At 36.7% G+C, this 22,863-nt stretch overlaps 1 protein-coding gene and 1 long non-coding RNA gene across 14 annotated transcripts in view; one reads left to right on the top strand and one right to left on the bottom strand.

Moving 5' to 3' along the window:
• LOC147752679 (uncharacterized) overlaps nucleotides 1–22,863 on the bottom strand; it is a 72,063-nt gene that overhangs the window by 3,443 nt on the left and 45,757 nt on the right. Inside the window, exons 5-6 of one of the 12 annotated variants that reach the window (XR_015313466.1) lie at nucleotides 19,260–19,461; nucleotides 5,266–5,721 (exon numbers count right to left, since the gene is read on the bottom strand). The exons of 8 other annotated variants lie outside the window; for them this stretch is intronic. This is a non-coding gene — a long non-coding RNA (uncharacterized LOC147752679). Of the gene's footprint in view, nucleotides 1–5,265; nucleotides 5,722–12,871; nucleotides 13,400–19,259; nucleotides 19,462–22,863 lie in introns of those variants that run through there. 3 more of the 12 variants (XR_015313463.1, XR_015313465.1, XR_015313464.1) reach the window with 3 other exon arrangements.
• Nucleotides 1–22,863, top strand: part of slo (calcium-activated potassium channel slo) — a gene marked incomplete at its 5' end in the record, with an annotated part of 76,630 nt that overhangs the window by 16,985 nt on the left and 36,782 nt on the right. For both annotated transcript variants that reach the window (XM_086970929.1, XM_086970928.1), the window contains 8 exon segments: nucleotides 2,046–2,137; nucleotides 6,819–6,929; nucleotides 9,471–9,576; nucleotides 11,462–11,614; nucleotides 11,757–11,899; nucleotides 12,293–12,418; nucleotides 14,040–14,198; nucleotides 15,088–15,164. In XM_086970929.1, the coding sequence (XP_086827055.1) occupies nucleotides 2,046–2,137; nucleotides 6,819–6,929; nucleotides 9,471–9,576; nucleotides 11,462–11,614; nucleotides 11,757–11,899; nucleotides 12,293–12,418; nucleotides 14,040–14,198; nucleotides 15,088–15,164 (967 nt within the window).

Below are 22,863 nucleotides of genomic sequence, written 5' to 3'. Positions count from 1 at the left end.
ATATGGGCTCTAGATTACGACGACACAAGTTTCACAGATACGTAATGCTTCGGTCGCTTGGAGTGACAAATTCGGTGCTGGAGACTCATAAATTGAATATCATCATATGATTTACTATGGAACATCTCCAGACACGCAAATGGGCCAGCTTATGATACGCGTCTTTAGTGAGTGTCAATATTTCACTAAAAATATTCATATCGGGAGTAGATACAGACAATTCGTTAATCGGTTATCGTGCTAACTCAGATTCTTCAGCACAACCTTTGTCCCAGTATTTTTTTTTTTGTATTGAGCAATACCAATTGGGAAATCCTATCTGTGGGCCACAGATGTAACCCCTGCTAGGGAGAATCGATTCAGCATGTTAGCGGTGAAGTTGCGCCATTCACTTAAAGTTGCGTGATCTTCCGCACGCGTTTCGGCTTTTATATAGGTTCAAATGAAACTCAAATGTTTTGTGCTCCAACTTTTTTCATATTTTTTTTTTTTTTCGAATTTCCACATCACTAGTATTAGTTGCTTTTCGAAATGATCAGAGTTGCAAGATGTCACAGAGTAGCATTGGTTCACTGTTTATCACAGCAGATTCATCGCATTACACAAAACATCCTGACTGTTTTGAGCGACAGATGGAAGGTGGAATTGTATAAAAAACGACGTTTGATAGCTTTCATAAATGATGGATGCATTGCGCACTTAATCGCCTGGTAGCCTGACTCTTAATATCGTGGCGGTGTTCGATGCGTCCTGCGTGCATTGATTAATTATGAATCCTTCTATAATTGGCTGGCTCATTAGTTGTGGTGTCGACGGAAAATGATATGATCAGTGTCTTTTACGGGAATAAAATGGCAGAACGCTTCTATTAGAGGCGTCGTACGTACGAGCTGATAACAGCATCAGCGTGCACACGCGCACAAACATGTATGATGCTTTCAAGTAGAGATTCAAGTCGATACATATTTTCATATTATTTAGCGATTGGTACGATTTTTACAAGTCAGCCCGAGATACTAGATTTGCACATTTATAACGATGCGAGAAAAAAGCTGGTTTTAGGCGTATATTAATGAAAAACAAAACGTGTCCTAGATATTTGTGGCAGGTGTGCCTACCATAGAATATACGACTATATTATTGCATAGCTTTATATATTTTATGTCATATGGTATAAACGTTCGAGGAAATAGTACTATTTTCTATTACTAGTTACCACATCTTTCCGTAATGGTGCAGTGGTGATTTGGTTGCCAGCTTAACTTAGGAACGCGTGGGACGTTTCTGGTTCGGAACCAAACGCAGGCATGTTAATGACCAGCAGTCTGAACATGGCGATATTGGACGTAGTAGCTCAAAACATAAATATTAAATGTTCAGTCCGCAAAGCTATACTCTATATCGACGGAAACTTACGTTTATTGCAACTGTCAGGGGTCCTGCGTTTCATTCACTTCAAATCAGTACATTACTCAATTCGAGTGTTTGTATTAGGTATTTTATAAGGACTACATACGGATAGTTTGAATGGATTAGCAGTATCGTGCTTATTTGTTTGATACGTAAATTATTATGATAGACATGTTTTTTTTTCTTTTTTGAATAAATCTGCTTGAAAGTAGCTACGATATAGTGAAATTGTACATATGTGGCTATATTTTATGCATAAAAAATAAAATGATAGCAAAAAATAACATTTTCTTGATGGTGTATTATTAACGCGTTACAGTTTATTTTATATAATGGGAACACGTTTGCGCTCACATAGAGACCCTAGTCCAATGCATCGGTACTCACGGAAAATTGAAGTGCATAGCTAAGAAGTGTAATTGTTGAAATAAGCTAGTTGAAGTAAGCTAAAGCGTGTTTTTCGTCTGCTAATTTGCCCTCGGTGCTATATAGTTTCGCTGCTCCAGTGAGTATCGCCACATGGTCGGCTTTCCTAAACACGCTTTGAATCAAGTGAAGAAAACTAATCACTGCCAGACAAACGTTGTTCCGTTTTCTGTACGTATCTTCTTTTATCTTCTATGTGTGCATTTTAGGCCGTGTTTGCGGGGTGCATTCCAGAGATCATCGACCTCATCGGGTCGAGACCCAAATACGGGGGAACATTCAAGTCTGAGAGAGGACGGAGGTAGGAAGCCACAAGGAAATTCTCAATAGTAATAATAATAATAATAATAGTAATATTATTATTAATCATAGGCGACGAAGCAATTATCAGTATATTTACGTTTCGTTTCTACTATGAGAAGTATTGCAATTAATGGGGTAATAGGTAAATTAATCAATTTGTTTAGGCCTAAAATGTTAAGGGAGAAATCACAGAAACTTTTCTCGCCAAATGTCATCTTTTTTATAGATATCTTCACTTGAGATGATTTGCACATAAAAGCCCTAATTGCTCCCAAATGATTAAGCTATAAAACCATTATTCAAGGTTTCACTTATCAACGCTGTATATCTCACCATAGACCCCGCGGACGTCTAAATAGTCATCTAAAGTTATCAGGCGTTAATGTCATAATATTAGAGTTAGGTATAAAAATGGCGAGAAAAGCTATCAGTCTAGAAAGAAACAACGACAAAGGTACAACCTGGTCTTCCTTGCCATAGGCTCCTTTCAAAAATTATAAGCGACTCCTAAACATAATGATCCGTTCAGATCATGCGTTCACAAAGTTTTATACCATGTTTTTCAGAATGTTTTAGCCAAACATATTTAATTTAAGCGTCTTAGTTCTTAGCGAAATACAAATCCGTAAACAGCTAAAGGTGACTTACTGAAAATGTTAAACAGTTAATTAAAAGAGCATCATAGACATTTAACAGAACGTATGTTACGGCCTCACTCAACGTAGAAGTGACCAGTATTTCAATGGGCTAATCGGGCTAGTTTTCGAACCCTCCAGTTAAACCCTTCCTGCTGGTTCCTCTGTGCATATTTAACACTTTTATGTCATTCGCTCATAAAGTCCTTGTTTTGAACCACTCTAACTAAATTCATATCCAATACACACACTTGCTGACACACACTAATACACGAACGTTCTTCAAGTAAGAAAGACTGACTCGCTGCGCCGAAACACAGTATTATATCGCTTGTATTTGAAAAAGAACATTCAACGTTCTCTACTTTGCACTCTACAAGTTCGATATGATACTGTATGATAGGTCTATATAACTGCAGTTTCATCGAAATAAAAAGGCATAGGAATTGCCGCGCGATCAGTTCAGATATGTGATTAATAATAATACAGTCACCCACTAGAAAACTGTATAAAATGCTGAAACAGGTAGTGTTTTAGAACGTCACGTACTTAGTATATATATATATATGAAAAACACTTAATAATAGTTTAAAATCGTCCTAAACTGAACCAGAAACTAAGCTATCACTCAAGCTCCCTAACAGACTTTAAAATACAATTATGTACAAGCGATGTCATCGTTATTGCGCAAGGCAGGGAACACTGACCCGTTTAGATCAACCAGGTTCCTGTAAATATAGTGTGCTGATAAACTATTTCATTTACTTTACAAAACAATATCATAGGTAATACACTACGCCAGTTCAGGTAATACTAATCAATCACACGCTAAATATTCCCCTAGATACAAGATCTTCTCAGTCAGAGAAATCAAATAAATCAAAACGGCTATCAGGTCACAAAAATGAAGTTTCGCTTTAATTGTGGTTTATTCATCCCTGCTGAAACAGTCATGCGAAAAAGGCCATTGATAGTTGTCGTCCGCCAAAACAGCGGAGTTGGTTTTGTGCCATAAAGGCTTAGGGGCGCCATTGGCTAATATAGAAACTAATGGTGGCTTATCCTCTATTTACGCTAAACACATTAGAACTATGCAAAGAAAACTCTTATCAATGAATTGTTTTCTTGATACCTGTATATTAATAAACAAGCGTTGTCTTTGGAAGTTTACTCAAAGATTATTCGGAATGCTCGAGGCGAACGGCTCGCAGTCCGTGCGCGCATACGATGTCCAGGTTACTGAGGACGTTAGCGTCCACGCACCACTAATTTAATCTAAAACAACTTTTATGTTCTATTAAACAATAAAACCGATGGCTTTAACGTCAGTAATATGGCTTCTCAAGGAGTATTGCTGCTCGTTTATTGCTGCTGTTAATTTTACCACCGAAACAGAGTTGATTCATCTGGACATGCAAAGACATGGAGCGCTGACTAACTGTTGTATTTGTACAATTACTGAAATTACTATTATATCAGAATAGTGCGAGTTATTGAAACGACCAAATTCCGATAAAAACACATTGCCTTATGGCAGCCGCCACTCTGAAAGGACTATCGAAAAAAATTGTTTTGCATTTTATGTGATTCTCTGCACTGATTTTTGGAAGAATTTCTTTCATTAAAGATTGTGATATTATAAAATGCTCTTCCAGATTCCCCTAATTACTTCGACATAGAGCACAACTGGGAACGCCTTACATTGGCTAGAAAAATGTTTTAGACTAGTAAAACACTTTGGAAAAAAGTAATGTTTTGCCAATTTTTTTTTAATTGCGGTTCAAGCGTATAGCACGCTTCCGCGACAATGCATGAACTGTATCAATATACCTCTAGTAATGTCCTCTGAATGTGGCTCTATATCGAAACGTTTATAACGCTATAAATTGCAACATGTTGATCTATTCACTTCAAGCCAAATGTGGTCTAGTTGTTACATATACTACACACGTTTCTTGCCCGATAATATAAAGAAGCATAATAAAGAAAACTATATTTGTTATCAATCGAATTGCCGGAGCAACACTTTGACACATTGTCATGTCATACAATGCTGCCTCTGGCCAATAGGAAAAAATATAACATGTTCCAAATATCCTTGCTTGCCTGAGCAAGACAAAATTAGTTGTGTGATTTGGAGCATAATGTTAATCCAACGTAGTTTAGAGACACCCGCTTGTGAAGAAATGCTTGCGGGCATAGCACTGCTTGTCATTGGTTGATGCTGTTTTAATTTCACAGTATCCAGTTGTACTTGCTTTTCTAAACACAAATACTTTAAAAAAAAAAAAAAAAGACCAGCACTATCCAAGTTACAAACAGTTTAGCAACAGTCGCAATACATAAATGCTAGCAGCAAATCTAAAATACGAACGATGCATTGACATGATGCATGTTGTTCTTCATGCTCTCTAATGAATGAACCTACTATAACAACTAATCACTAATCCGCCGAGCTCTTGAGTAAAAGTATAATAAACCAATCAGAATATAAAGAATAATTCATACCGTTTATTTCTACTTTTTTTATTTTGTATAATTATCTAGTGATAGAATTTCGTTGCTTTTCAAACCCCCTATACGTCTACTAATACCTGAGGATGATTGCGCCTTTACTCTAGATCCTACCACATTCTACTCCTCACTAGCCAATTCACCGTCAGCTTAAATCTCTCGGTCTGTTTGTGGAGGTTGAATTTCCGAATTTTATTTGTCTGAGCCATGGTCTGAACGAAAATACAAACTAAGTAAAAGAAAAACTAAAGCTTTGGCCTAACGCACGTATCTTGGAGTCGTGTCTGAGAATTAGGAAATATATACAGGGCATTTTTTTTTTTGTTTATTAGACATACTCTATGAGAATTTGAAACGAATGTGGTTTCTCTAGGCTTTGTCAGTATCCTTGCAGCTGCTAACGCATCTCATCATTATTCTTATTGATGACAATCTGCAAACGAGACTCAGTGAAAGTACAGTGTTTCCGTGTTTACGTTTTTCTGCTAGATTGGCTAAAAGTATTGAAAGGAATATGGATATATCATCTGTAAATTAATTAATTTTGTAAGAGAGACCTAATGCAACTTGAGACTTGTAGTAGCTCATCTAAGAGCAGACTTCATTTGCGTGGTGTCTTCACATTTACTCGTTCGTAACGATAATAAAATTAAAAAATGCTGACGTGTTATTTTATTGCAATTATTTTTTCTTTGGCTACGCTTATGTCAGCTATTAGCAAATGTCGATATTGCTGTCGTTTCATTGAAACATTTCTAGAATCTTTACAACCTTCGTGCCGGGTTAGATGTTATTATAATAGCTCAAACGTTACTTATTGAGGCAACCTTCTTGAAGGTAACATTCCTTATTTAAATAGATATGCATATAAAAATCCGGCTAATTTAATTCACCTCGTAGCCTCTGTAGCGGTGTCTAGACATCTTCAATGCCGGAAGTTATGAGGCGCTCAAGGCCAAGAGTTAGCTGGAAAAAAACTTTACTACACCCCAAATTGGTTTTGCTGTTCGATAGCTGAACAAGGTCGATCGATCTGGTATCGGTCCTCATAACAGGTCAGTTCTTTGAGCAAAAATTTGTTTGCTTCAACTTCAACACAGCAATATCGACATCAGCTATTGTTGCCATGAGGACAATACGGTACTCTCTTAATTAATAGTTTCTCATTAATTTTCAAAGTTGAGCATTTTGGCATCGATACTGTACAAGTAATCGGCTTGTAACGTGCTTAATTTTATATTTCTGCTGCGGTGATTCATCTTCGACGGCAACTACTGGCTCTTCTATATTGGAAATCGTCGATTTATGCAACTCAACACGTACATTTTTCGACGGAACGATCATGTCGTCACTCTACTCTGCGACAACATAAATAACTATAACTTCTATTTCGTGTTGATATGCATAACTTATGACTCAATATATGGGTTATATAATTTATTCTCTGAAATATACCGTCTTATCTATGCTGTTTCATTTCATTCGTGTTAATCTATTTTGTATCAATAATCTTCTTTTGTCGATCAACAGACACATCGTAGTTTGTGGGCATATCACATACGAGTCGGTATCACATTTTCTAAAAGATTTTCTACATGAAGACAGGGAAGACGTTGACGTCGAAGTCGTCTTTTTGCATCGGTGAGTTATAACTGTGATATTACCAGTGTTCAAAAATCTATGCTTAATCAATAAGTCACTTAGTAACCTGGTTTGTCTTTGTAATTTTATGACTTGTTATAGTCAAGATATTGTGTCTTCAGGGTAGTCTACGCTACCTTTTAGAATTGTTTTAAAACTTCAGGCACTTCTTACTTCTATTATTAGGCGACCGAGATATTGAATCATAAACATTATTTTTAAAGCTGGGTTTCCAGAGCGGGAGATCTACTCTGCGAAACATGAAAATTTAGAGAAGTATTTATTGCTCCCAAACGAAAAAGATGCAATTGCATATTTTTAGTTAGACATGCATTATCGTATACCTTAAGAATTGGCTACTTCTCTGTGAGACATTCAGAGTTAATCAAATGGCATCGAGATAGCGCTTTAGCATGCAAGTAAAGTCGCGTGTAAGCCAAGTTCTGCGGCAGATCGACAACGGTACTTTAAAAATAACGCCATTGTGATGCTTCTTCCTATCACTCCTTTTGATAGTATCAAGTGGGCTTACTGTTGGCATTACTGACATGGCTCCGTAAACGCGATTTGCACTAGGTACCCAACTGACGAGTAAAATTAAGGAATCATTTTCTAAAAACGTATTGCGGGTTTGGTGTTGTGATCTATGGCAACTTCCCGTAGACTACCGTCAAACAAAAAAACAGAACAAATATATACGTCATGTTGCACTTATTTTGAAAGCAGGTACACCTGTAAAGTATTATCTAGATTGACTGATCGTAAGCCAGATACAAATCGCACGGTTAGCGTAATATTTAAAATATGTGCCGGAAGAAGACGCCTTAGAAGCTCCATGCCGGTTGTTTGTCCTATAGAAAGAAGCACCGCATACGTAAACTGGCATAGTGTTTGCATTTGAATGATCTTTATGTATATCTCTATTAGGTTAGAACACTTACATTTTGGGTGTGGCTCTACCGAACGGAAAAGTATGCGTGCATTAATTCGTATAAAGGCTTGTAGGCCAATGTTAACAAACGGTTGTGTAGAAATTTATGACACCGTATTTACCTCTTCTCAGCATATTTGATATAAACATTTTCAGGTTTTGTATTGTTAGAATTGCTTTGAAACGTCAAATAATTGATGGACAGCAAAATTATAATAAATTCGAAAATAATACAAGCGATATTGCTAGCTATATTAACAGTGAGATACCTAGCTATACAAATTTACATACCCATTTACGGCTCTGCATGTGCTGTCTAGTATATGTACAAATTATTCGGCGCTCGTTTCCAGAACATATTCAACATGGGTGAAATAAAGCTGATTTAATGTACTAGGAAGAGTTCAACTGCAACGGTTTTAAAAAGATAACGTTTCTAATCAAGGGATCGACACAATCCTGACGACAACTGTATCAAATGGCCTCAACTAACCCTACCGTAAAGCCTTTAGGAACACACTAAAGGAGTGTGAACTTTTGAAAAAAAAACAGTGCTCAGGCAGCGTTGAATCAATTCAGAAATGATGCAATATCTACCCTCGGGATGACATGTACCAGAAAAAGCCACCGTCTTTCAATTCGAGTATCGATATGATGGACTTTGGCTTTTACTCATTCACTAACTCTTTTTCACCTATAAATTTCGCTTGCTCCAAAAGAGGTAGTTTAACAGTGACCATCTGGTTGTCTCGAGTCTTATCGGCCTCACTGGTGTGACATGCTAAAGTATAAACTGGCCAGAGTAATGATTTCTGATATCTGACTTCACTGTTTGGTAGCCTTGCGCATACAGGATTTGTATTTGTTATTTCGCTTACCCTTTTGCATATTCTGAGCTTTATAAAAGACGAAACCCTGACATCAGCCAGACCCATTTCAAATAGGTTAGTTACTTGGTGCATCAACCCAGTCCCACAGACTATCCACCTTTGGCGATGCGCAAGATTGAACCCGACGTTCCAAGGTGGCAAACGGCCACATTATGTTTCGACAGTTTTCGAAGGCTTTAAGAGGGCATCCGTTGAAGTAAAATGCTCAATATTTAGATCTTGTTTTTTAGAAGAAGTAAAAAACTTTCATCATCTACGCAGTGTTCGTATAAACACTTTAATAGAAACATATTAAAAAGTGACTGACATAATACACACGCCAATTTATATTTCCTCAAAGGCATGCTATTTTGAGAACATTTGCCTAGAGTTTTTCAACAGCAAATAGGGCAACTCACAATAGTACTTCAATGCTATGCCGTCGCTGAAGCATTTTTCAGAGAAGCCTTGAACGATGGCTTCGCACAGGACTTATCAAACTGTTTCATCAATATAAAATACTGAATAGAGTGCGGGCAAAAGGAATGCTCTTTTTTGTAAGACAATTAAAAAAGTTAATCGCAGGTGATGTACCATACGTTAGTATTCTCAAGCTATAAAATAGAAGTCCGTATTTTTTTAGCTAAATTTTCATTTAAAGTAAAAATCTACTAGGTCAGCATGATACAACTGGTTTAATTGTAGATTGATAACATTTGCCTTTTTTACTTTACGTTGTAGAAAACCCCCCGACCTAGAACTCGAAGGCCTCATCAAAAGGCATTTTACGACTGTCGAATTTTTCCAAGGAAGCGTCATGAACCCCATTGACTTACAGCGGGTGAAGGTGAGTTTTGCGTATAACATGAATTATATTCTGTGGGATTTCACAGAATACATTTGTACGATAAGGATGAAGCAAAAATAAATTTGCAGATGGAAAAGGTTATTCGAGAACAATAGATTGAGATTTATGAATTAAGAGGCACCATTATCCGGCTATTGCGAAGAATTTTTCTCTTTCACTTCCATAAAAACGAACCATTAATAGAACACTAGAGGGGTTTAACACAAATACCCCTCAATGCGGTAAATTCACACTAGTAGAGGGACTAAATGTATGAATAATTTCACAAAGTCAAACACCTGCGGCGAAACACATTGGGAAATTGAGTTTTATAGTATAAACCAAGTAAAATGTTTAATGCTCTTTTTAAGTTTATCAATTTGATTAACTCTGGGCATTTTTTGCGCTTTTTAGGGCTAGGATTTTTATATATTCTAATCGCTTTCGAACTAGCAGTTGTTAACTCATTCACATTCTTGGGAACAACACATGGCCATCGTAACCAGCTATACTGCGTTTACACGGCATTCACGTGCCCTCATGGCAGTGTACACCCTTCAGTGTGCTAGTAATCTTACATCCTTACTACAAGACCTCCTTAATGGCCATCTTGCTAGCAGTCGAAGGCCGTCACCATGTACTCCTAACGGTTCGGTGTTTTTGCACTTCCGTGCATAGCACGTTCTTCACGCTTTTACTTTCTAGAACCACTATAATCTGAATCTGATGACTTCGTAAGGTTTATGGCCTCTTACTCCCAGTACGGCACACGCGTGTCCTCCTTGTCGCTTAAGCTTCATTATTTTTTCACGGTTTCGCCCTTTTCCGTCCTTCGCTTCGGCACCAGCGATCAAAGGGGTAACGACGTGACGCTGCTACCGATACCAACGATTGCCTCGAGGGTGGCATGTCTCTAATTTCCAACTGACTGACTCTAATTAGCGGCTTCCGCGTTGTCGCTCTGGTCTTCGGTTTTGTAGTTTCTTCGTTTCTATTGATCTAGTGCGGACTTAAACGCTCCTACAAACTTTAAGCCGTTGCTCGGTTTCTGCTAATACGTCAACTAGCGGTTAAGGCTTCTAGATTTTCAATGATAACTAACAGCTGTTTGTTCTTTACATTGTTGGCCATAACAATGTATATACACATAGAGAGAAAAGGAGAGCAATTTGCAGCTTTCCTCCATGCAACTTAACATAGTTTAAAAAGCCAACCAACCTTGTCTATTACATCATATATAATATAATTAAAAAACTGAGTAAAAACAACAGAATAAACATTATCTGTGAAAATCTATTTTACCTACTATTTTTTGGATTACATAACAGCTATATTTACCACAGAAATTATAAATAGTTTATGATAAAAAAAAAAAAACGTCCACTTTAGCTAGTGCGAACAACACGAAATGCTGCTGCTTTTTACATTTTAAAACAACTTGTTTTTTTTTTAGAAAAAAAAATTTCTATAAAAATACGAATATTTGTTACTACGTGAACTTTAACCTGACGTATCCATTTTTATTTGGCTGTTATCGCGGTGTCATAATTTTAACGTCTATAACGTTTTCAACGAACCCTTCCTAAAAGGATAGAATAGGCCGTACTGCAAGGATCTAAGGCCAAAGTCTGCGATTCTAATCTATCTGGGCACACGCAAGTTGATGACATCTAAAACATTGTTAACATAGTAAATCACTAAAAAAAAAGTTCAATCCTGTTTGATGATGAGAACTTTACGCTTTGAACGATACGTATAGGAAGACGAAGTTTGCAACTATCGTAAATAATTGACAGCCGCATATATGAAATCCATATTTCTTTATTTCTGAGGTCTGTTTGATTTATTGGTGCCGTCGTATTGGTCTAATGTTTTTGTGTTATAGGTCCACGAGGCAGATGCATGTTTGGTGCTGGCAAACAAGTACTGCCAGGACCCCGACGCCGAAGACGCCGCCAACATCATGCGAGTGATTTCGATCAAAAATTATTCCGATGATATTAGAGTCATCATTCAACTTATGCAGTACCATAATAAGGTCAGTACGTGTGTCGAATAGAAACACAAAGATATTGATTGTGTGCTATGTGAGTTGTTTTAATTTGTTAAAGATCAATTTCATGGAAAAGCTCGCTTATGATTATAACTTATTTATTGTGACTATACTTTGACCGTTTCAGGCGTATCTGCTGAACATCCCCAGCTGGAACTGGAAACGCGGAGACGACGTGATCTGCGTGTCCGAACTAAAACTCGGTTTTATTGCCCAATCGTGCCTAGCCCCGGGTTTCTCCACAATGATGGCCAATTTATTCGCTATGAGGTATTCTAAATATATTATATTACCTATTTACTTTTAATAAAAACGTATTTATATTATATCAAAATAGATTTGAATATAATTAACATACGTTTCAAATCTAGATCTAGATTATTATTATTTGAACCATCCCGGCGCCACCGAAATACGTAGGCAGAGCATTTTCCAAAATGGCCCAAGCAAAATTCTATTGTATGTGACCTTTGCAATATTTCTACTCCGAAAATATGCTGTTTTACATGGCGCAAATAACATTTTAACATCATCGCTCCCTGTAGAACTCCATTGTGATCTAGAATGTTCTGTCTCCTAATTTAGCACACATAATAATAATTATTATCTATGTCCTGTTAGTATTGTATTTAGATGCTTAATAATTCGAAACTAATTCAATAGGTCATACAAGACGTCACCCGATATGCCTGCATGGCAAAACGATTACCTGTGTGGCACGGGCATGGAGATGTATACCGAGAGTCTTGCCGCCTCCTTTACCGGGATGACTTTCCCACAGGCGGCCGAGTAAGTATTATTATCGAGTACGATACCCCTAGCGACACGAACAATGCACCTATAATTTACTCCTACCGGATGTAGGTTTGGGTACGCAGGTGCCTGAAGCACTGATACTTTATTTCTACGCGCATTCATACTCTTAAGCTTTATTAAATATGTTTATTCTCGATCTAACCAATTGCTTTATTATAACTCGTACCCACGTTCACCCACTTCCTCTTCGAGTCGAGTTAGCCTCCGAACTGAGTCTAGTCCGAAACAAAACAACTGCCAAAGCAAGATCACTAGCGACCCAACAGTAATGGATGTATAGTACTTATTAACTTGATAGCATATTCTTAGCACTTAAAAATATATAAAACTGAGTTACTAAGTAAAGCCAAAAAAAAAAAACACTATTTGCTTATATCTATAAGAATATTCAAACGGCATCAGTTAATGATCAAAATCGTAAAAGGTAAACTATATCTCTAAATTAAGAGATTATGTTACGTAGAAAGTTCTTAAGTTTATTTTTCCCTTTACCTCTTTACCGGTTCCTTACTTTCATACATCGTTCAAAAGCGCTTTTTCTTCCGTAAGCGCCTTGTAGTTCACGTAAGATGAATAGAATTGTACGTCGAGTTCAGACTTCAAGGGTGAGCGTTTCTGGTAAACAACAAAGTGTACGTTTTCTAAACCCATACGCAATGAATTTTGCTTGAAAATAAATTCAAAAACGGTATCTCGGACCTAGAGGATGCACTCCACTCATAGTCGGTCATTGGAGGCGTCACCATGAGAATCTCAGATGGCAAACAATTCCTTAACTGACCAGGGCTATGTGATCATCCGACTATCAGCAGCCGTCTTGAATGTACAAAATTTCATCACCATTCTAAAGCCCAGATGCTCCATAAATTCACCCTTCTCTCAATAGTTCTCGTCCATCGATCCACACATAATGTCAAATTTTTGTTGGGAATTGTTACGAGTGGCGAGAAGAGGCTGCGAAAGATACAATTAATCCTAGGACTAAGTCAGATCTCCATCCGAAAAAAAAAAATAATTTATTATAATAATTATAATAATATAATAATTTACATTTGGAGGGTCTAAATGGTTTCAAACACTGTAAAATGCTTCAGAAGGGTAAGATGGTCAACAAGAACATGTATACTGGGACGAAGGTATCCATTTGAAAGGACTCTAAAGACAAGGCAAAGCTATTCTTGTTCATAATAATGCCAGATCACATATATGGTTTATCATATATGGCATTATTATTATTTTAAGAACTTACGTGAAAGTTGCCCTTAAACCTAACGTAACGCTAGTCTCCAAACTTCGCGTAGACAGCTTACCACTTTTTCAATGCTCGAAATTGTTAACAGTAGTTCTGACAATGAAGATCATGTCGAACACTGCTTTTGCAATACTAAACCTAAATGTTTTCGTTAAGCTGGAATAAATAAATTGATAAATCAAACTCAAACCTTTGTTACACCACGGCATAATATTTATAAATTTGCAGTTAAGACAAGGCTGACTTTTACAGGAGATCGATGTTATGCTCTATGTACAGAAAAGATTATTCGAATTGTACTATTGTGAAATTTTTAAAATTATTTTCTGACACATTTTACAGACTTTGCTTCGTCAAACTTAAGCTGCTCCTGTTGGCGATTGAGGTGCATTCGGATGATTCTTCCGAGTCCAAGATTGCTATTAACCCCAAGAAAAAGGTGAAAATCACTTTGAATACTCAAGGATTCTTCATCGCCCAGTCAGCCGACGAGGTCAAACGGTACCGTCACTGTTCGCTATTTTATGTATTATTGAGAAAAGGGCCAACTTATTCAGGAGATTCGAATACAGTTTTAGATAATTTAACAAACATAATGTTTTTAGCAATGTTTTCACAGAGTAGTTGTAATCAATATACCATTTATGAGCCGTAGAATATAATTATTTGCCATTACTTCCTCTTTCGCGCTTCCTTTTGAAGTATCCGGAATTTCCGATGAAGATAGGTTTACTATAAAGATTCGTTACTGTTTTGTCCTCTATAATGATACGCATATGGATTTTGTACACTCGGGCAAAAAGTTACTTAGGGTAGAACGCGGTTTCCTACTATAAGTGGGAGTTGTTACAAAATGGCAATTTGGGCCAAATATCGACTGCCTCTCAAAGGCCATCTGCCAATCCTTTGAAAGTATTGACCGAACGCGGACATTTCTTGAGGTGTAAAACCTATCTCATTAAGACTTCTAGAAGAGTTTTTCAAACTCTGCTTGGGCAAACATCGTAAGATGATTTAAAATATTGCCTCGTATTAGTTTTGTTCAACTGTTGTAACGTTACGCGAAAGAAATATTGTCTGCGGTATTAGTAAGACGAGTTAGTGCCAGCTATGTCTTCTTGCTATTTATCTTGAGCATCTTTTGATCTTCTTGTACGAGTAAACTGCAAACTAAGCACAATGGCTTTTTGCGGGGTAATTACATAGTCTAGGCCGTAATTGTTAAACATCTAGAGAACCGAGTTTCAGTTACTCGGTCATAAAATGTCACTTAGGCATTTTCTACACAGCCAATTACTAAATACACTAAAGTAAAAAAACAGCTTTACTTAATTGTGGTGACTGTAATTAAGAGCCCATAATGTTTGGATCTATATTTATAATCTTTCAGGGCGTGGTTTTACTGTAAACACTGCCATGAAGACATCAAAGATGAAAAGTTGATCAAGAAATGCAAGTGCAAAAATCGTAAGTAGAAACTATAATTTTTTTACAAAAAATCGCGCTTGTACTACACACGATTTAGCTTCCAGGGGAACTGATTAAATAGAAAGCTACTGTTGCAGGTCAGATAATATTTTTGTAACGCACATGAAAGTACACACCGACATATGCAAGAGTTTCTAGACGTCTTTATTGGGAACCACTAGGACATTCCTGCATATACCTAGGTATTCTGTGAATAGGCAATATTCATGTAGCTTCATAGAGTTACCTATGTTACTTGCATGAGGACATTAATGAAAGAGTCGTTTAAAGAGAAGTTCTCTTGTGCGAAGGTAAAAGTTTTTTCGGATTTTTTGTTACATCAAACTACTCTTCTAATCTTACGTACCTTAGTATATTCATGATAATCGTTGACAATTCTTGTTTATATAAACATCGAATGAAATTGCAATACCCATCATAAAATAAAATTAAACAGTACAGGCAGCGGGCGTGTAATGAATACTTAAACAAAATTAAGAAACAACTTAATTAGATTTTAAAGGAAGGCATGTGAATGCTGTGACGCAAAAGTGCCCTAAACAAAATAGAGGTAGAAAAGTAAGCAATTATCATGTGTACTATGCAGCACCACACGGAAAAGCGGTGCGTCAAATGGGAGAATACGATAAATCGTTGTGGCTAAAAAAAGTAAACTTCACTCGTATGGATTAGATATTAGACGCGTTTCTTCTATAGTAAAAACTATCCAATACGCTCGTTCCGCGCGCCTTGAGGATATGAGGCTAAGACGAGCCGGCATTTTTACAAAATAATCGGTAACGTTTTAATGGGAAAATTATGGTTAAAAATTATTGACGGGCTAGCTTTCTCAGGGCGTCATGATTCGTATACGAATATTAGATATTAATATCAGACACAATTCTCTGTTTCGTAATTTCCATTTGACGCACTATTCTCCATATAAGGGCCAGCAGCCGTATTTCATTTGGGTATCATCATGAGTGCCGCTATTTCTGCTATTCAGCTAAAGCATCTCAATGAGCTGTTGTTGTCAGACATAGTGTTGATGTTCATCAAAGGAAAACAGTACCTAACGAAAATTAAACGAGGAAAAAAGAATCAAGCTCAATCGTGGCTTCAGAGCTGAGCTGTCCGCCATCTTCTTCATTTTGGTCATCTCACTTTTCATTTGGTGTCACGTATTACATTGTTTCATCTTGTATTCTTTTCTCCATTCATATGATCGTTACTGGTCCATATACTATGTAATTCTTTATTGTTTAGAGGATTTTTATCAATATAGATAGTACCTGCATTTGTGTAATGAGCACATTTAGCTTCAACACAATATATGTATATATCTATAGTCTTTGCGAGTATTCATTTCATGAGCTCTTTTCACACACTGATTGACTGGTTGTGGAATCAATTCACATAAATATTCTTAGAATAGATTCTGTTTGGCTGCTATTGTCGCTGCTGCTGTAACTTTGACTGGTGCAACGTTACACGGCATCGAGCATTTCGACTGGCGCACCTCAGTTTTTCTAATGCACTTTTCTATCTCCTTGAGGTAGTCGCTCTACTATCTAAACACTTAAACCGCCACAGCCTAACATGCTTTCTTATTGATCTTTTCCCTATTGCCTTTATTGGTCTTATGTTTTACTTTGCACCTCTTTATACCTTTTCACAATCGAGTGAACATCGTTCATGACAGCCAAAATAAAAGCTATATATATGTGCCATTATCCTCACAAATAAGTAAATCATTCTCCTGCGTTAGACTACCCTTCTTTCACAAATACAATGTTTCCTTGAACCCTAAATAATTATCCGAATCCCCCTAAACGCTCAATCCAACTAAGCTAAGGACGGTCCTAACAGATATAGCGACCTTTAAAATTCCGGTAGTTGAAGTGCACAAACCTACAGATATGCTAGATTAATCAACCACGTCGAGTTCGCTTAATAACGTCTACTTCGAGCTTTTATTTGATAATGTAATCCCTTCATAAACTTGCTCTAATTGTAACCCTCGATTACAGCCTAACTGTGATGGTAGCATTTAACCATTGCTCCATGGATTCTGATTAAATCGGCCCTTCAAACTATATTTTGATGAAACGCCTGAACAACGTTTACTTATTTTTTATCAGTTGATCCTAACAAGAAATATCTTTCTCGACGCATTTCGATACTAATCATCCAGCCAATCTATATCAATTTTCTAAAACAGATACTAAATAGCTTCCGTAATATATTCACAATGAAGACTAATATAAGAGGACTCAAAAAATAGACAATGTTCTTTGAAAATGCTTCCGTGGTGCGCCGAGAACCTATTTGATCAACATAATCTGGCATTCTATTATTACCAGGGTCTAGAAACGCGCTTGTCAAAAACCTTTTCCCTTCCTATAAATACCTAAGTGTCAACCAATCCTTCCTTCACGTTTGTTGCCCATCCACCTGACCTTGCGAACAACAGCTTCCAAAACCGAGCAGCCCAAAAAATAGGCTGGGATCATATTGCTAGTATATTTTTTAAAAACTTTTTCTCTAATACTAGGTTGAATCTTTAGTTTGTAATTCCACAAACGGATGTACTTGGTATAGCTAATACGAGGCTTCGTTTATAAAGTGTTTCCATCAAATTTTAGACTTCTTTCGATTACAAGCAGTCACTTTTTATCAGACTCGGTCGAAACCTCGATCAGTTCCTTTACTGATGTACTAAAATAATGAAAGAAATTGTATAGCCTGGAAAAAAATAAGAGCAAATGTCAATTCTCATGAAATGAAGATCGAAAGAATAATTTCATCGACAAAATCTGAGTTAATTAGGTACAAATTCACTTGCCGAGAGCCTTCCTGCAGTTGATTAATTTGATACATCTGAAAGAAACACTCCTACACGTTCTAGTAATTCCCATCTGTTAGGAGCAGTAGTATATAATGGACAATAGCCCAAACTTATCACCATACGCTATTTGCATTAATAGCTTGTGTGCATTTTGAATATATATATATATATATATATATATGAATATACATAAGTCACTGATATCATCTGATCACTGGAATTGATCGAAGCTTCGATGTAGGGTTTGTTACCTCTTAAATGTTTTTAATCGATTGTTGTTGTGATCTTTTTTAATGTATGAAGCCACATTTTTATAATACGAATCAATATAATACTTTTGTAAAGATTGTGATTTAATGAAAGCTGCATTGTTACTTCATAATTTTGCAACGGTTGTTCTGACAACATAATTATATGGGCGTAAATGGTACTTCTAAACTTGAACTGGCAATGACTTTCTTCAGGCAAAACAACTCATTTTTTACATTTAAAGTCATCTTCTCATAGTTAGCACCTTGAATTGTATCCGCCCAAATTGCCTTGGAGTTCCAGAGTTTTCTTAATTCACTCTGGCTTAATTGTTTCACCTGCCTCTCATAAACGTTCTGATCTGAGAAATTTACTACTTCAAGTTAATGCATCACAAGTTCGCTCGTAGGCATTCACGTTAAATATCTTTGAAGGTAGAGCTCACTAATCGAAGAGAAACCGATGTGGCCATTCTGTATTTTCTGGCAAATCCTACTGCAACCGTGTGTACTTTAAGCAATATTTATTTTACATCCTGAGTGCTAAAATTGCATCATCGAACATTACGCGCTTAGCGCGACTAATGATGATTGTTTGTTTCGTTCTTGTAAATACAGTAATTGGCAAACAGGAATACGAATATAACCTGCCCATTTGTTGTAGATAAAAAAACAATATACATTGTATGATGTTAATAAATGTTGATGGATGCCTACATAGATTTTGTGTATATAAGAATAATATTTATATTTTAATGTAGTGACTGTGCACACGCACATACTACGCGTCAAAACACATGGATATGCTTATTTATAGTCATACGTATATTGCACTAACTTCTTTGTCGTTGTGTGTTACTTTGGGACCACAATAATAATGCAATTTGTTAAGGGTGAACTTATTTTACAGTAATACTATTAACAATGGTCGAGTATCTTATTATTAACATGAAGGTTAACATTAACGCGGCAATGTTATCGATTCACCTGTGGCCTCACCTCTCTTACGAATACCAGCAGCGGTCGTGGGTGGCGTCGGTCTGTTTAAGAAGGGCGTTCGCGCAGTTCAAGCCGTGAGCCGAGCAAGTAGGTCCACGTTGATTGCTGCTTATTGACATGTCCACATCATTCGATGATCGCTATTGATATGTCCATCCTTCCTCCCAGTTATTGAGTGATAATTGGCTGATTCCTTTCATTTCTGAGTTCGAAATGACGATCGATTGATTCAGGTCATTCAGACTACATGTACCAACAATCCCTTCTCGTTATTGGTTAATGATCTAATGTTTGTCCGTACAAGTATCAATCGTCGTATAACATTATCGATATTGACGCATATATATATGTGTGTATACATATATATATATATACATATATATTTTCTTTTCACCTAGATGTCCTTAACCCCTTTGTTTTGAGCATTTATTGATTGATTGATTGGTCTCAGTGATTTGACTGGCTGATCGAACGAGCATCGCAAGCTGCCCGCCGCACCAGTCGAAATATGATGGTGCTTCATTGGTTGGTGATAATGGCTCCTGCTCGATGATACTACAGTACATTTTATACACAACTGAGTGATCGATCGATTGATCTATTACTCATATATATATATATATATGTTTTACGGTCCATTGATAGATCGATTTTGTCTCGACCGATTGACTGAGAAGGCCGTAGTCACCATGTTTAATTGAAGTGAATGGTCGATTGATTGAATGGTTAGTCCACAAGCTGATTATTCCATCAACATGAATGTAGTGCGCCCATCGATGATCAAGACAGCCAGATGAAAAGCATATATATATATATAAATATATACATGTGAAAGTGTTTGTTAATTTTGCTATATATGGCAAGGGATCATCGATTGCTTGATTGTGCATCAATGCTAGAATGTTAATCATCATGTTGAGACTTAAATTGGTGGGTTGATTCATTTGTCTGTTTGTATTGACTCTCAATGACTAACTCACAGTCGACTGTGGAAAAATTCGTTTTCAATGTTCCGTTAATGAATTACCTAGTGCACTTCAGTTCAAATCATTAATAATTTCAGATATGTTCTCCCTCAAGTCGCAAATTATGTGCAACCTAGAGATCGTCCTTTTTTGGAAACCTTTGCGCTTATTTTGTTACAAATACTGCAGAAAAGCCCATGATTAAGGCGCCGGGTCATGAAGATCGTATTCCCTATTTGGCGTAAAGTTATACTTTGCCGAAAATGATTGATTGGTTGAACTAATATTTCGAGTTAGTTATTATTATTAGTATTAGGTGTATTAAATAAATATTCTCTTCTATTCATTTCCAAGGCAGATCAATTTTTTGATTTATAGATTTTAATGCGCACTTGAGGTACTTGTCGATCTAAGAGTACGATAATGGTTACCGATTACTTATCGACTATTAAGCGATTGTTTATTCTGTGTTTTTTTCTCATCGCCGTTACGTTTATTTAATCTGCTCGTATACTTGCTCAATATACCGCTTAATTTAGATTTCTTTAAATATTTTTTATCAGTTGCCGAAATGACTCGGTTGATTAACTAATAGCCGAACGCAGTCACGTAGTGAATCATTTCGGAGTCAGTAAATTCGGTGTTCAAATGGTCGGGAATGAGTAAATTTCCGATGTTTGGTAACTGGTGTCTGTCTATTTGTGTCAAATATCTAAATCCCAAACACCCGATAATGTCCATGTTTTGCTCAAAGTTGTTTTTGATAATCGATGATGATATTTTTGGTTTATTCCTATTCATGTCAACAAAGACCATTTTGTTGAGCTAATAAGATCTATAGAAAACACATCATTTTACGCCTAAAGCGTAAAGCGCATACTTGTGCCAAAGAAGTTACTCTTTTGTCTTCGTAAGCCTACGAAAAATTCAGTTGGTAGACGACATATCAATAATACGTTTCGCTAAAAGAACTATATTGAAACATACATGTTTATGTAGCCACCAGGAAATCGTATCCAGCATGATCTTTAGAGATAGCAAAAAACGAGATGCAAAAACTATTGTCACAAAAGTCGTATACCGAAGAAGTATTACTAGGCAATTTCAAACTTGTGTTATAATGCCATATAATACCGAAATCGTGATGACGCGACAAGAGGCATTTCACGCCATCCCCAATATATTTTTAAATATATTTAAAAAAAGAAAAAAATTACAATAGAAATATTTGTATGGAAACTATACATTTTTTGCAATAGTAATGATTAGTTCTATCGGTCACTATAATAATGACACGAAAGCCACATTAATTAGATAATGGATCCTCTTTAGTAGTCACTGCGTAGGGCGATTAAACTATTAGAAAGCTATTGAAGTCGGTGCATGTCCTTGTATGCCAAAAACAATTCAATATTTTGGAATTGGAAATATTTATTTTTTTCATTGATCTTACTGGTAGGACCCCGAATAGCCCTTTCTGCTCGTATAGTACTATGCAGCCCTACAATACCGTTTATCGCAAACTCGCTGTCAATCTGGCCATGCTTATAATATATGAGGCTTATTTTTGCAGCCTAATGTTGAGAATGGCTTATCATTGGTTTCCATAGCCCGATTATGCAACTCGAACGGAAAATCAGCTCTTTGTAGTATTTTCGCTGTCTATTCGCGTGGGTCGTTCAGTGCCGCAGAGCGATGGATATTTTTCTCGCTATGTTTCTCAAGGGCTAGTCCGTTATTGTCAAAAACACTCCAAACAGAACGGCCAAGTTCTTTCACAAAAAGGTCCTAAGCAACTCAATGGAAAATAACGGCAAGTTGTGTTCGTTTGTAATTCTTAGTTATGGTATATGAAGCAGCTTAGCAAAGCAAACTTTATATACAACGCATAAAAAATCAAAGCTATCACAACGGGCGACCTAGAAGATAAGTTGATTCGTGTAAGAGGTCGTGATTTGCGGAGCAACAGGAATGAATCGGTGGCTTAAATAACAAGACAGGTGTTTTCCAACATATCTATTCTACAGTATGTCAAACGCACAAAAGCTTCAATAATCGCCCTAGTCGTTTTCGATATGGGGGGCATATATACATGCAAGGTGCGCCGTCTAAACTGATTCTTTTTTTGAATCATCCAAAATTGTATCTAAATAAAAAAACACATTTCAACGAGATGTTATGCATGCGTTGGTTGTTCCTCCTAACGACTGTGTTTATTCAGGGTAACCTCTGTTTCGCTTGGTAGCAGCTTCAATCCAGGGCTAAACCGCTCGCTAGTCATCTTCAAAATACTCGTCTGTGAACAACTTTTCAAGAAAAGTTGATAACTTTCAAAAAGTGATAGTTGGTAAGGGTAGGCTTGTCAAAATGGTATGAAAAATTCATTGGAATTAAACTTTGGGCTGATAGAAAATCGAAAGGCCCAAAAATACAAGAGTCCTCAGGAGCCGAATGTGCACGAAAGGTTTTAAACTCACTTACACGGTTCAACTCTGCTTAAAACAAGGATGAATTTCCGCAGTAGAAATTATAGATGGCATTTTGCGACAATTTGCTAACTTTTTATGCCATCTATCGAAGACAAACTCTATCGAAGATCTTTCGTTTCGTCTTTTAAAGATACTCTTTGTAGTTTGCGA

Source organism: Varroa jacobsoni, unplaced genomic scaffold (genome assembly GCF_002532875.2).
Source record: "Varroa jacobsoni isolate VJ856 unplaced genomic scaffold, vjacob_1.0 scaffold_1087, whole genome shotgun sequence".
Taxonomy (NCBI): domain Eukaryota; kingdom Metazoa; phylum Arthropoda; class Arachnida; order Mesostigmata; family Varroidae; genus Varroa; species Varroa jacobsoni.
The sequence above is the reverse complement of the archived record's forward strand: the minus strand, read 5'-3'. Positions and strand labels throughout refer to the sequence as shown.